The sequence below is a fragment of the Morone saxatilis genome, unplaced genomic scaffold (assembly GCF_004916995.1).
Source record: "Morone saxatilis isolate NCDOM2014 unplaced genomic scaffold, NCSU_SB_2.0 Contig20, whole genome shotgun sequence".
NCBI lineage: Eukaryota > Metazoa > Chordata > Actinopteri > Moronidae > Morone > Morone saxatilis.
Genome location: NW_023339763.1, coordinates 9,017,960 through 9,032,224, shown reverse-complemented (window position 1 = coordinate 9,032,224; position 14,265 = coordinate 9,017,960). Strand labels below are relative to the sequence as shown.

Here is a 14,265-nt window from a genome sequence, read left to right as displayed (position 1 = left end):
ACTAAACACTGGCTGTAGATAGGGGCTTTTGCATTCTTCACGAGTTTCGCCATCACGGTTTCTCCTTTTACGCTCACTTCACAGCCCGTTCTCGCTCCCAGGTCATCAAATACACACGTCAGCACTTTTAAATGAGTTACAATCTGCAATTTCATGCAATTAGATGCCACTAAATCCTCCACACTGGTCCTTTAATATTATTTGGGTGTCGTATGAACAGGAGAAAGGATTACAGCGTGTTACAGTGTTCATATGGACACCTCTATGAACACAACAGTAACAGTTAAGGCAAGTTTTTGCTGCTACCTGGCTCGCCATCAAACACATTTCCTCAGTGGGCTGAAGAACATCGCATTTAAAAACACTTAACGCATATTTACCGCTTGTATTGATTTTCGAACACGAGTGTGAATGTAATGTAATAAACTCCCAGCGCGCTGCAGCTCAGCTCAGTATCGCCTAGCTCAGCTCACGTCAGCTTACTCCAGCGGTGTTGCTTGATACATTAAGCCCCATTTCTCTTTCCCCTCATACTTGCACACACACACACATACTCAGTGCTCATATTTTATTGTGCAGTTCAGTCAGGTTTATAACCCGTCTGTGTAGGTATGCAGAGCCCGTCTCCACGTCTGCGTTTCGTACAGCCGGGGTTGCGTTCAGCTCAGCTCAGCTCTGCTCTGCACTCAGGCTGCCTTGTGTTCGGTGACATCAGCCTTCAAATATGCAGTCCTTCGTGGCTGAGCCAGACGAGCTCGGGTGGCCCCATTCATCTCAAGGTGCTGTCTGTTTCCCCCTCCTCTACGGCGCTAACACTTCTCTCTTCTCACTGACTGTCTCACCTTCAGACACGACGGGTGAGATAAGGGAGATCAAAGGTGAAAACGCTTACAGCCCAATAGTTTTGTCTGCCTGTCTTGCTGTCGTGTATCGGTAATCTTTGTGCTTTTAGGTCCAGGGTGCTCTCTCCAAAATGCACATTGATCACAGAGTGGTTGTGCACGGTCTCTGCAGTGATTTACTTTAGCAGTGTTGAGTGGACATCGTGTTTTTGTTTTGTTTGCTGTGCTCAATTTTATTGTACTGAAAAAACAAAAATGAATATGGGGGTAAGTTAAGAGAAATCGTTTATCATGTATTCATCCATCAGTGCCAAAGTAATGAAGCAGTAGCTTTGAAATGTTGATGTTCTTGATGTAAATATTCCAAATAACTGCTTAATTCACAACTAGTAACTTAGAGTATATTCCCAATTGGGGATATTCTCATTATTCATACTCCGTATTCAATCTCTGAATGAGTTTTTCATTCATTTCTCCGGCTGCTTCTTATAAGGTGCACCTTCTCTGGGTGTGGAAATGTATTTAGTTCATCATGCTTGTGAGGGATTGTTCATAAAGCTCATCCTCACTGTAGGCCCCGATTACCTAAGTCATAATGTTAGGCGATTGGTTTTGCATCTGCAGAACATACAGAGGCTCTCTGATGTTCATTTGCATAGGCATGTGAAGGCTTCAGCAACCAGCTCTTCCTACCTCTGTCTAATGTCTTCCCCATGTGTGTTTTCCTCTCATGCAGCCAGGCTTTTAATGTTTTTGTTTTGTTTTGCTTGTGTCTCGTCAGAATGAAGAGAAGCGTAACCTGAGTTTGGGCGGACATGTTGGATTTGACAGCCTCCCTGACCAACTGGTCAGTAAATCGGTCACACAGGGATTTTGTTTTAACATTCTCTGTGTAGGTGAGTACCAAGTGACAGCGTGTGTGCAAAGTGCATGACAGACTGTGTGTGTGTACAACAAGAACTCTGTCTTGTTGTACAATTAGCAACTCACGGACGTGACAGGCCATGCCATAACTACTGAACATTTCCCCTCAATCTTGACTTGATTTATTTTCCTCAAAACAACATGTTTAACTACAACAAAACAGCAACAATCTGTTGTTTTTCCTGACATGAAAGAAATGCCTCCCACTTGTGTTGCTGCAATAAAAACCTCATGTCGGAAAGCTGATGAATCGCTCCCCAGTGACCAAGTAGTTTAACTCTCTCTCTCTCTTACTTCCTACCATCCACAGGGGAGACTGGTATCGGCAAGTCAACGTTAATGAACACCCTCTTCAATACCATGTTCGAGAACGAAGAGGCGAGCCATTATCAGAACGGGGTCTATCTGCGGCCGCGAACATACGACCTGCAAGAAAGCAACGTCCACCTCAAACTGACGATTGTTGACACGGTTGGCTTCGGTGATCAGATCAACAAAGAGGATAGGTGAGGATGGAGAAATGACGGTGACAAGATGGTTAATGCTGGTGTGCGGGTCAAAAGATACTACATCTGCATCTTTTTGGTTAAAATTGGCCTTTTCATGATGCATTCAGGATGTAAATAATCTGTTTTGACTGCATTTCAGTGTGAATCTGGTCTTTCACATTCCACAACTGAGTCCCAGACCTTGGTAAATCTTACCAACAGTGCCATTTATTGCGTCAGGACAGCTTGCTGTACTCTGATAAACACTACTTATTGTATTGACCTATGAGTGAAATTCCATCCATCTGATAGTTGGAGCACATGCGTGAAACAGAGGAGCTTCAGAGCGTTTTCCATTTGACTCCTGACTGTTGTAACGACAGATTTTCCTGACAATCCTTATCCAAAACCTCCTTTTCTATTTGCAAGATGACAACACCATAGTTATGCCCAAATTAGGTCAACGTTGCCAGGGATACAAATGAGAGAAACAGACACAAACTAATATCAGTCCAGGTTTTCTGCACATTTCGGTTTCCTCTGTGGGATGGAAATAAGACGAGGTGGGACAGCAATAAAGAGGAAATAGTTGATTTTTTTTTTTTTTTTTTTTTAAACATTCGGCTGTGGAATGGAGTGTTCTTGTTGTGACCAAGCCAGCAAGCAGCACTCTCACGCCCTTTGATAGCAGCTTTCTCTGTAGGCTGTATAAACCAACATGCCGAAGGACAGACTCTTCAACAGACTGTAAATGCACACAGAGAGCCTCAAAAGGTCAGAGTTGGTGCATTCCACAGAGAAGATTGAAGATAGATGTGAAGGGAGAGGACAGATGACTGTAAACATGGTGCTTGCTGAGGATATAGAATATATATTTTTTTAGCTAACTGGGTTGTAAAATAGGATGAGGGAAGACTTGCTGTTGAAAATTTGACAAGATTACAAGTATAGCCTTTAAGGATGTAACGATACACTTGTGCGAACAGTTACTGATATTCACCAGGTTCACCATATGATTGTCTCTAGATTTTTTTAGAACAAAATAAGATTGAAAGATTATCACTGAAAAAGATTCCTTTATTTCTCACACAAAAATTGTACAAACGAGAAGAACTCCGCATACTGTCTTGCTTACTGCTGAAAATGTATTGCATTATATCCGATGTTTTTGTTCTGTGTGACGTGATGAAGAAGTCTGTACATCTACTGATGCGACTGATATAGGGAATTAGACAAGCAAGGTCTAAAGCAGACTCATTTTCAAACACGTAAAAACAGAAGTAACACTAGCTGTAACCAATGAGGCTGAGGTGGTCATGTAGTGTCCAAGTATAGCAACATAGCAATGTCTGTTTAAAACATTTTTGTGGCCTAAATTGGAGGTGATGCTGGTGGAATTATGAAAAGCGAACAAATTTCTTAGACACAGATTATTGCAACCAAATGACCAAATTATCCAAATAGCAGAGATATGTAGTCTGAAAATGTCAAGTGGCACCACAAGAACTAAACTACGATTGTGAGACTTCTGTGGTGGCTAATAAACCACAGCCTCCCTTGAGAGAAACTTGCATTTCAGGCCGCTATGATGTAGTTTATTAAATATGTGGCTGGCTTCTGATGGTCTTGTTCTCATCTCTTCCAAATGAACTGAATGAATTAAAGCTGCAGATTGTTGCAAACAAGCTCGCAGAGAATGTGGCTTAAATTATCTTCAAACTGTCTCATGACCTAACGTTGTCGGGCTGGTAACCATTTTGGGGTTGAAAGACATTAAAAATAGCTTGCAGAGACGAACCGTACTGCTGCATTAAAGAAAACATAATGATTTTAATAAAGGACATTTCATGTTTTTTGACATTTAACTCGACAATCACTGCAGTGAGGAAATAGTGCAGAATCATTGGCACTTGTTTTGATTCCTCATTGCTACTAAGTATGTGCATCCCAATGAAAACACTCTCCATGAAACACAAGCTATGGTAGTTGAAATGTGTTAATGTCATGTTTGTAAACATGATTTTATTTACCTCATTTGTACTGGTGGATAATATTTTCCAGTGCAGAAATCTGGGGTTGTTTCTGCAAGAAAAATATTTTTTTGAATAAGTTGTAAGCTCTAGTCAGTTAGACAAATCTGCTTCAGAAAAATCAGTGGTATCTAAAATGTTAGTTTTTTGTTATCGCAGCCAAAAAAAATGGACCTGTGTTAAATTTCCCTTATCTTTCTGGTCTTGTTTGTTTAGCTTTCCTACCACATTCTTAATTTATTTGATTTACTAGAGAAACTGTAGGCTGCGGAGGCCATCACAGCTCTGTGAGAAAGGACAGGACGTTTTGCAGCCTCTGTGATTTGTTTCGACCAGACTCCCATAAGCCGAGCACAAATTTCATGCAGCACTAAGCTGTACAGCTCTAAGCTGAGATCTTGGCATAGAATCAGATCACACAGTTACTGAAAACACAACTGTCTTGGTTCATTTCCCCAGTGACAAGTCCACATTTCCTTTTATACTCATTACCAGTGTATGAATAAGAAGACAAATATTTCTGCTTTTGCCCACAGACATAAATCCTTACAGTTTCTCTTTGGCTGTCTCCACAGTTACAAGCCCATCGTTGACTACATTGACACTCAATTTGAAAACTATCTCCAGGAAGAGCTGAAGATCAAACGCTCGCTGTTTAACTACCACGACACCAGGATTCACATCTGCCTTTATTTCATCGCCCCGACAGGACACTCCCTCAAGTCCCTGGATCTTGTAACGATGAAGAAATTGGACAGCAAGGTACGCACAATTTACACACAAACACCACATCCATATACAAGCTGTGGCCTTCCCCTTCGCACAAAAAGCACACACTCGCAGGCCTGTCCCATTGTCTGTGAATAGCTATCAGTTTTGCTGAAATCTGACCTCCCTTTCTCCGTGAGTGGTGTGCCTTTCACTGAGACGTGGAGGTCCCTGATCTTTTTGCTAGGGTGTGGACGTCCCAAAAGAATAAAGTGAAAAGAAAAACGTTGCAATGACAATGCACACTTACATTTCAACGTATAGAATTTCAAGCAAAAGTTCACATTGCATTATTTGGGGTGAAGTTCTTTGGCCGTTCCTATAGAAAAGGTTGAAGGTTTAGACTTTAACAGCCCCGAGTTTTGGGAAGGCCGGCACTATATGAATAGTTTCACTCTTAAAAGCCAACATATTGCATGTTTTTGCAAGTGAAAATGTTTGATTTGCTGTGTTGGATGTCTGTCCCATTTACTGAATTGCCATCTGTAATACAGAAACGGTTGTTTACAGGTCAGCCGTACACTAGTCAATAGTCACATTCAGAACCACATTGATTTGTGGCTTTTTCATTACTATTGTGCGAGTATTTACTACACGTATTGATTGGTAAGTTGATCTGTGCTTTGCCATACATCCGATGAGTGCGGCTCAGTGGAGACACAATCGCTGGCTTGGCCTCAATGAGACAACTGGTGGAAAGAAAATCTCATCACAACAGCACTTGGACCGTGAAAGAAGGGGAGAGGGGAGGGAGTGAGGTTTAGTGGGGAAGAACAGTCCGAAAGGGCAAGTAAGTGAATTCTAACAACTAAGTTGGAGCCATGTTGTGTTTATCAAGATTTTATTATTTGTATTTTCATTTTTGGGAAATCTTTGGAGTTAAGTGGTCATTGCTGGGGTTTTCCTTGAATTTTTGAGTCTATGAGTAAGTCTTGAGTTAATCTAGTCTTGAGTCATTTCTACACATATAAGGTATTGCTAATGATGATTTCTTTCTGCTTGATACCATCCACACTTCAATTTAATTCAACCTGACATTTTGATCAAATTGTTTTTGAAAACTCCTCAGTGATAAACACAGCTGAAACCATTCAGTGGGTTTTGATCTTAAATTTTGGTTTCAAAGTATGGTAAGGGTGGAATTTCTGGAAGGGAAAAAGATCCTCAAAACATGTCTAAGCACATGTTCACAAATCCCAGAAGAGAAGGAAAGACAGAGAAAGAGGCAGTTAAAATGCAAAAGCGAAGGTTTGTGTCTTGAACTCTGTTTTGTTGTTTGACCTGATGCAGAGAAGGATTATACTGACATCTTGGATCTCTACAAGCTCATAAACTGAGAAACCTGCATCATATATATAGATGACAAACTTCCATTAATGTGTTTACATTTGCTTGAATGATTCCAGTGGTGCGTATATGCTTACTTACATTCTGACACAACATCTTAACATTCGTCAATAAAGTTTTGGTACATGAGTCAAATTGATTTACAGCACCATGACCTTTGAGGAACTCATACATATTAATACTGGTAGCACTGCTGTTCTGTAGGAAAGACAAAGAGGCAGCGTTTGGCCCTGCTTGTGTCTGGTGATGCAATGATAATGAATCCAGAACAAAGCAGATGGTCAGCTTGTGACCGAAACCTGCTGGCTTACCTCTGCCAGCTATCAACGCGCGGCCGCGCATCTCTGCCAGATCGCCCCTGATACTATTCAAAACAATGACCGGATACCAACTGTCACACTCATGGAAGATTTAATAGTTTTATGAAGACCTCAGAACAAAGATTTGTTCGTCTTGATGAAGTTTAAATCTACTAAATGTAAATCAATAAAAGGAGTGTTTTGATTTATTTTTAGACTTTGTAATTGATTTAACCCATCCTTACTACTTAAGACACCAAGTTTTATCTGAGGACCAACTGTATAAGGCCAATGTCATGGTCAAGAGCAACAGCAGTACTTTTGTTTTTCTTAATTCTTTCTTTGAGGAAAACAGAATAGTGTTCTGGAAATCGACACTAGTAATAAGGGAGGACTTTACATACAAAGGGCCAAGATCCAAATTCAGTACCTTTCTTGCTGTGAAGTGACAGCGTTGACCACTGACCCTCTGTGCTGTGTTGACCAGCCAACAGAGTGATCAAAACCTGGCAGCCTGCTATTGCCAACTGTCTCTTGGTGCCATCCAAACCACCACGACATACACAGCCAACTCTCTGTACCCACTCCTTTTTGAAGCAAGCTCACCTGAGCTAAATATATTATCTTTATCCCTGTATATGAACCACAGCAAAGCGGTCAGCAGCTTACCTGCTATACTCTGTCCTAATATGAGTGAAAGCAAAGCTGCTTGCCTCGCCTAAATCTCCCAATCTACTCATATGAACCAAACTCCACTGTGGCTCTGATGGGCTTTTTGGTTATTCGCAGGCCTTTTCCAGTTTTGTATAAACAGAAAGTGTCCAAAGTGTAAAATAACAGCAATGTTGGTGCTTCTATTCAAAATGATTTACATCATTGTGAGTGCACCAGTGGGTGGCCACAGGGAACACCACTCTGACCTCAGTGGCGCTGTCCCAGCAATCTTTCCACTATGTGAAATATGGCCGCTGTTTTATCTGAGAGCAAGCCAGTGTTGAGTGACCACGGTGTGGATGTGACACTGTTTTGCTTCACAGGCTTGATGGGATTGATTATGCAGTGGTCTCTTTCTATATAGAATAAATATTTGCAGCAGCTACTCACCACCGCTGTCAGCGTTTGCACATTTAGCAGTTTTATTTCTATAATATCTAGATGTCTACAGGTTAACCAGAAAAAATAAACCTGCTGAGTCCGACAATCACAAATAACTTTGTTTAACTTATTGTCATCAAATGGGTTAGTTTTTAGTGAACTGATTTACTGTTAAGTAAGTATAGAATGTCATCAAGTCATCATCATGTTATCAAGAATTACATTTGTTGTTGTCATTGCCATTAGAGGTATTTCAAGAGTGGCTTCATCTTCATCAGAGTAAAATTAGGTTCCACAGTCACAGTTTTGATATCTGCTCAGTTCTATCCACGTCAAGATGATTGGTGTTCCTGTGTGTGTGACCATTAACTTTAATCTGGAAACTAAAGATAAATGAACAGAGCAATCATGTCTGCCAGATAGTCTTGTCACAGGAAAAACCAGGGAGGCAGACCAGAAACAACTTTCCTCTCAGACTGTAGAGTTTGCTGTCAAGGCGAGACAATGGTGTTATTCTTGTAAATGGGGTAAGGATCACCCCTCCCTACAAAAGGATGGTTGAAAGCCCACCAGAGTGCGTGTGGTTCGTGGTAGATGAAGGCAGGAAGAGAGATAAGAGGGAATGTGTTCTTTGTTTTAAATGAACATGTTTTTCTTCAATAGGAGGAAATCATTAGCAGTTAACTATCTAATATTAGGATGAAGAGGTCAACTAAGATTGATATTTCCTACTTAAGTGTCTCATAATTTTCCCTATAATCAGTCAAATGAACATGTTTTTTTATCTTTACTTATATTTTTTCTGAAACTTGGGTGTTTATAGTAATTTTGGTTAGATTTCATCTGCCCGTTTGCACCAGATCAAAGGTTTTCAACTGTGAGTTGACATGGAGGTTCACTCATGGAGAGACCTGAGGCAAAGATACTGCGTGGTACAAGTGCTTGTTCTAAAAACCTTGAGAAGTCGGTTATCGTAGTTTGGCCTGCTGATTTGGCCCGTTTGGCCTGCTGATTTGGCCCATTTGGCAGCATGGTCAGCAGTTGGAGCTGTGTTAAAAATCACACTTCTCTGAGTCATAACTCAGTCAAATCTAAACACACAGTCATGATACACCTATTTTTAGGTTTACTGTCACTTGTACTCTCAGAGGTCTTCTTCTTATTGTGTCTTCTGTGAATAAATGTCTACAAATACAGCACTTGCCTGGGAATCATTACTTGTCAAAGTTTTTTTTTTTTTTTACCATCAAAGTAACCCAGCGATAGTTTTAATGGATTTAATTGTGTCAATTTTCTAAAATGTATATACATATAGGCTTAAAAAACAAGGCTCACTATACGTGTATATTCATATACAGATATTTGACCCCTGTAAGATTAAAACAAAAAGTGACAGAAATATTAGGCTGTGCAAATTTACTTTACATGTGAACTGCTTTAATGTGGTTACAGCTACCCATCTGGTGCTCCTAGTTGTTCAGAACAAACAATGAGAACTATTTGGGAATACTCTTTAGCCAGCTGGGAAAAACCGGTTGTGGGAAGTGAACAAATATCACTGTCCCCTCCCTCCTCACTGACCATGACAAGACACTCCCATCAGCTTCAGCGGCCACACAAGGCTGTTGTCAGCACTGGATAGTGATTAAGTAAGAGTTAAAACATGATACTGGCCACCCTGCTGTAAATTAATGATCCAATAAAGTACGATGAGCCTGTAATTTGACTCCTAACAAGCTCTGGCTCTTGCTCTGAGGCACACTATGGAATTGATGAGGGAATCTGTGGGGATCCTCCTCATCCTCCCGGTTAGTGATTTGGGTTATGCAGCCGTACAGAGGAATGCAGAAAAACTGTGTGTTTATTTCTGCACATCTGCTGCTGATTGGAGATGGAGCCTTGTTTGTTTTCATAATCACTGTTTGTTTTATGTATCTGTCGGGGTTCTGACTGAGATTATTCATTGTACAGTTTTGCTGCATATGGTCTTGTCTGCTTCTTCCGCCATATTTAGCAATGTATTTAGTTTGGTTTATGTTTTAAATCAAGCTATCAGTATGTTTAATTTAGCTTTATTCTCGGTGTTTGTTTATGACCCGCTGACAAAGGGAAGTTAATTGCTCTAATCCGTAATTCTCTGGAAACATTGGGTTGATTCTCTGTGCATCTTCTCTCATCATACTGAGGCACATTTTGTTGTCCTGTAGTGATGATGCATGTCAGACCAGCCTAAACCAAACCATTACATAATATACTCTATGTATACTCTAATGCTTTAACACAAAGCAGCTTTCAGTAGAGGAATGTGTATCATCTTTTGTCAGACTCACAAAGCAAAGACAATGTTCTACACTTTCAATATCATTGTTTAAATGAGTACAATCCCCCCCTCCCTTCTTTTTCTCATCCTTTCCTCAGGTCAATATAATACCGATAATTGCAAAAGCTGACACAATCTCCAAGAGTGAGCTCCATAAATTCAAAATAAAGATTATGAGTGAGCTGGTGAGCAACGGTGTCCAGATATATCAGTTTCCAACGGATGATGAAGCAGTCAGCGAGATCAACGCCTCCATGAACGTAAGTCATCTTGTGACACTCCAACACACACTCAAGAAATCTCATGTCCTTCTGTCTTTTTACCTTTCCTTAATTTTAGCACTGTAAGTGTTGAATGTAGATAATAAGATATACTCAAACTTCCCTTGTTGCAGACAGGTTTTGTGAATATAGAAATGATAGCATTGTTCCTAGGACTTTTGACACATCTGTGTGCCTGCTGATTTGTAACAGCATGTCTTAACTAGCTCATGTGTTACACATCTGGTAACATCAGCATATGTTAACACGATTTTATTGCTTTTAACACATGCTCAAAAGTAATGATGTCTTCTTATTAAAACACTTTGCAATCCCACAAATCTGTGACTGTATAAGGGGAAAAACACTACAAATATTTGCAAATACTAGCTCACCCCGGGCATGTGCTACATGGAGTATATACAACATAGTTTTACACAATATTGTATGAACACTAGCTCTGTTTGATTGCACCAGTTCCCTATTCCTCAGTTTTGTCCATTATTAAAAATAATTTATGAACTTGATGGCCGCACATGTTTTCATAAAATAGGCTCTATGTCCATTTGTACGCTTTCCATTGTCAAAAAATACAAATACTGACAAAATATGCATATAGCGATATAATTGAACATCCACTTTTTCTCAGGCAGCAAGTACAGATACATTTCTACAGCCTTTTTAGTTCCAATTTTATAGTGGGGATGATGCATAATCACACGGCTCAAACACACACCCACACATGTTCAAATGCACAAACAGTAAATTCTCTCATGGATAAATAAGACTGCATTTGGTTCTCCCCGGCACAGTCCTTGTACAGTATCCCCATCTATTCATAGTCGGTTACATCAGCGCCCACACTCACCAGCTTGTTCCTCTGAGCTGCAACCAGCCAGCTGGTTTCAACTCTCCACCTAATTTTTGAGGTTGCGTATCGGGCATATTTTTTGCCTTTGCTGTCGCCCCTAAACAAGGCATAGTAGCTATGAGAGCAATAGGAAAGTGTGTGCAACAAAATAGTCCTCTGAGCCCCAGCTGAGCCACATATTAAACTTAAAAGAGCTCTGGTGCAACTCATATGTCAACATGGTCACACTTCTCTCTGGTGTGGTCTAATTGTGAAAGATAAAGGAGACAACAGGCACAGTGGCACAGGTTTTATTTAAAATTAAACCCTCAATATACATTATGTTAATGTATAATAATATACGTTATGTGTATGTAGCATAGTTGTGTGTAGTGGAATTCAATTTGGGAAATGGTTGCTGTGTTGAAACTAGGAAAAAAAAAACTCTTTAAGAAAGTGTAACCCAGAACGAAAGAAGGAGCTGGGACTCCCTGGCAATGGCTCCTGTTACATTTCTGACCTCTTGACCTTTTTAACACTCTAATGTCTTTTCCTGTGCAGGCCCATCTGCCGTTTGCTGTGGTTGGGAGCGTGGAAGAGGTCAAAGTGGGGAACAAAACCGTGAGGGCCAGACAGTACCCCTGGGGTGTCGTGCAAGGTGAGAACCATTTACAAGCAAGTTAATCTGTATGGGTGGGACTTCTTGAGCGAACACAACAGTGAGTACATGAAGGGGTCAGTGGATGTTTACCTCTTTTCTCTAGACTGCCACAGAATGGATGTTTTAAGCAATAACACAGAGAGAGTGCCAAACTGTGACAGTGGTGCTACGATCATAGGCACAAGTATTCACAAGTATATTATTGGTGTGATAGCACAGTTTCATTAACATAGTCAGTCGGACAACTATGTAAAAAATGATAACTCAGTCACTTCCTGCCAGTCACGAGTAACAGTTGAGAATTTTGCTGATCTCTGTTTGGTTTCAGTCCTGACTTCCCTTGCCTCTAATGAAGCAACAGAAATGCCTTGAACAGTAGTTGTTATGTTCGACAGCTAAACAGAATTTGTTAATTAAAAAAACCAAGATATTTGTTGTGATAAATAGTTGTAATTCATTTTTGCCCTATATAAATCTGATGATCCTAATTAGTTTGTATGTCCACTAGCTGTTTTTTAGGTTGCTGGGTTACAAGTATTAAATGAGGGGCAATACATGTGGAAATGTGGGAGGAGTGCTATATCATGAGATATTGGCATTCATTCATTGGCCTCTCAACACATAAAGGAACAATATCAGCACTTGAGCTGTGGTACAGTCTTTATTATGCCAAAATTGATTAATTATTAATTATAATAATTGTAAATGTGAAATCTGGAAGTGGTCATGGGTGGATCATTCTTGAGTAAGTACATGGCTCAGTCTTTCTCCAGCCCCTGCAGCCTTGCTGTGTTCTCTGTGCAGCTATTTTGAGAATTGATTATTAATTTCTGTCTTTTTTAAAGAAGAATTACAAACATTTGCTGGTATTTCTTTTTATCATATATGATAGTAAAGGAAATCAAGCAATTTGAAGACATCACCTCGGCCTGTGGGAGTGTTTCATGGGTGCTTTTCACTACTTTTCGATCTTTCATAGACTAAATGATTAATCAAGCACACATGCAGGAGAATGGAGTAAACTTATATAATTTAACTTCCCTACGTATGTCAATTTTAATCCTATGGATGTTTTGCACTTAGGGGAAATGGCACACAATATAAGTCAGCAAGGCGTCTGTCCGTGTCCATTGTAAAAGATGTTTTTCTGCTCGTGGCGAGGGCACCCCACAGTTTGCCTCTTTATTTAAACCCTCCCTCTTAATGCGCAAGTGCCCAGCCGCAGCTGCGAGTGTGACTTCATGCAGAGTGACACTGCAAAATGAAGGCCGAGTGGGTAGAGATTGTTTTAAGAAGTCGCCAGTGTGAGTCCGTGCGTGCCGGTTGTGTATGGTGTTATATGTCCTTCTTCGTGTGCATGTACTGTATGTTTCTCTGCCTTTGTGTCTGCGTGCATGCGTTGCCCATGGAGACTTATCGTGTCAGGGATCTTGGGATCTTTGTTTCCCACAGCTCATTCCTCTGTGCCTTGTCAATTAGAGTAAACATTTTAATTTAATAATGTCACAAAGAGTTGTGCTGTGAGAATATTACAACTCAGATGGGAGTTACACTCTCAGAGAAGCCCTTTCTCTCTCTCGGTCTTCGGCCAGCTCTCTCTCTTCCTTCCTTTCTTCAGTTTACTGCTCTTGTGTCCTCACCCTCTCTTCCTTTCCTCTCTCCATTATCCACTGACCATTCTCATTCCCCAACCCTCAGAGGACATGCTATGGTTATTTATAAAGCCTTCTGTGTGTCTCTGGGGTTACAGATTCCTCTGGACTCCATCAGTCACCATCAAGCTATAGTCCAGTCCTGACTATACAGAATAGTGCCAGCTGCAAAACGTTATCTCGGCTTTACTGTAAACTCATTTCAAATGATGTATTCCTTATTTTGTCGTTCTTCTGTATGAATTAACAGGAAGAAGAAACTGACATTGTGGGTGTAAACACCTAACGATACACTGTATTGTAGTTTTTTTTTTTTGTTCTTTGGTTTTGTTATTGTCTGCATCTAATTATCTTATGAACCATGTCCATTTCTGCCTAACAACAAAAATCTGGACTGATGAGATGTAATACTACAAACTACTTTGCTGTTAGTCAGGCCTGCTTGCAAACTGATGGCTCACCATTCATACAACCACAACCACTTTGTCACAGTATCTGAGGATAGGGGCAGAGGAGGACAGAAGTCTCAGTGTTTTACTACACTTGGCACGCTGAAAGGAAGGCCTGTGTCAGTGGAAACAGTTTGTAGATGCCAGATGTCATATAGATGGGTTATGGTAACCTCTCGAACAGCCATGGGAAATTTCCATCGACTTGAAGGAAGACAGAGGGAGGACTGTCTACTGATAAAAAGACTAATTGAAGGAGGCTCTGTGTGTGTGTGTGTGT

The 14,265-nt window shown here is 40.5% G+C and overlaps 1 protein-coding gene across 1 annotated transcript in view; it reads left to right on the top strand.

The window, feature by feature from the left end:
- sept8a (septin 8a) overlaps window positions 1-14,265 on the top strand; it is a 30,625-nt gene that overhangs the window by 7,721 nt on the left and 8,639 nt on the right. Inside the window, exons 2-6 of the mRNA XM_035666194.1 lie at window positions 1,624-1,738; window positions 2,077-2,272; window positions 4,860-5,046; window positions 10,212-10,373; window positions 11,785-11,881. Of these exons, the coding sequence (XP_035522087.1) occupies window positions 1,624-1,738; window positions 2,077-2,272; window positions 4,860-5,046; window positions 10,212-10,373; window positions 11,785-11,881 (757 nt within the window). The remainder of the gene's footprint in view (window positions 1-1,623; window positions 1,739-2,076; window positions 2,273-4,859; window positions 5,047-10,211; window positions 10,374-11,784; window positions 11,882-14,265) is intronic.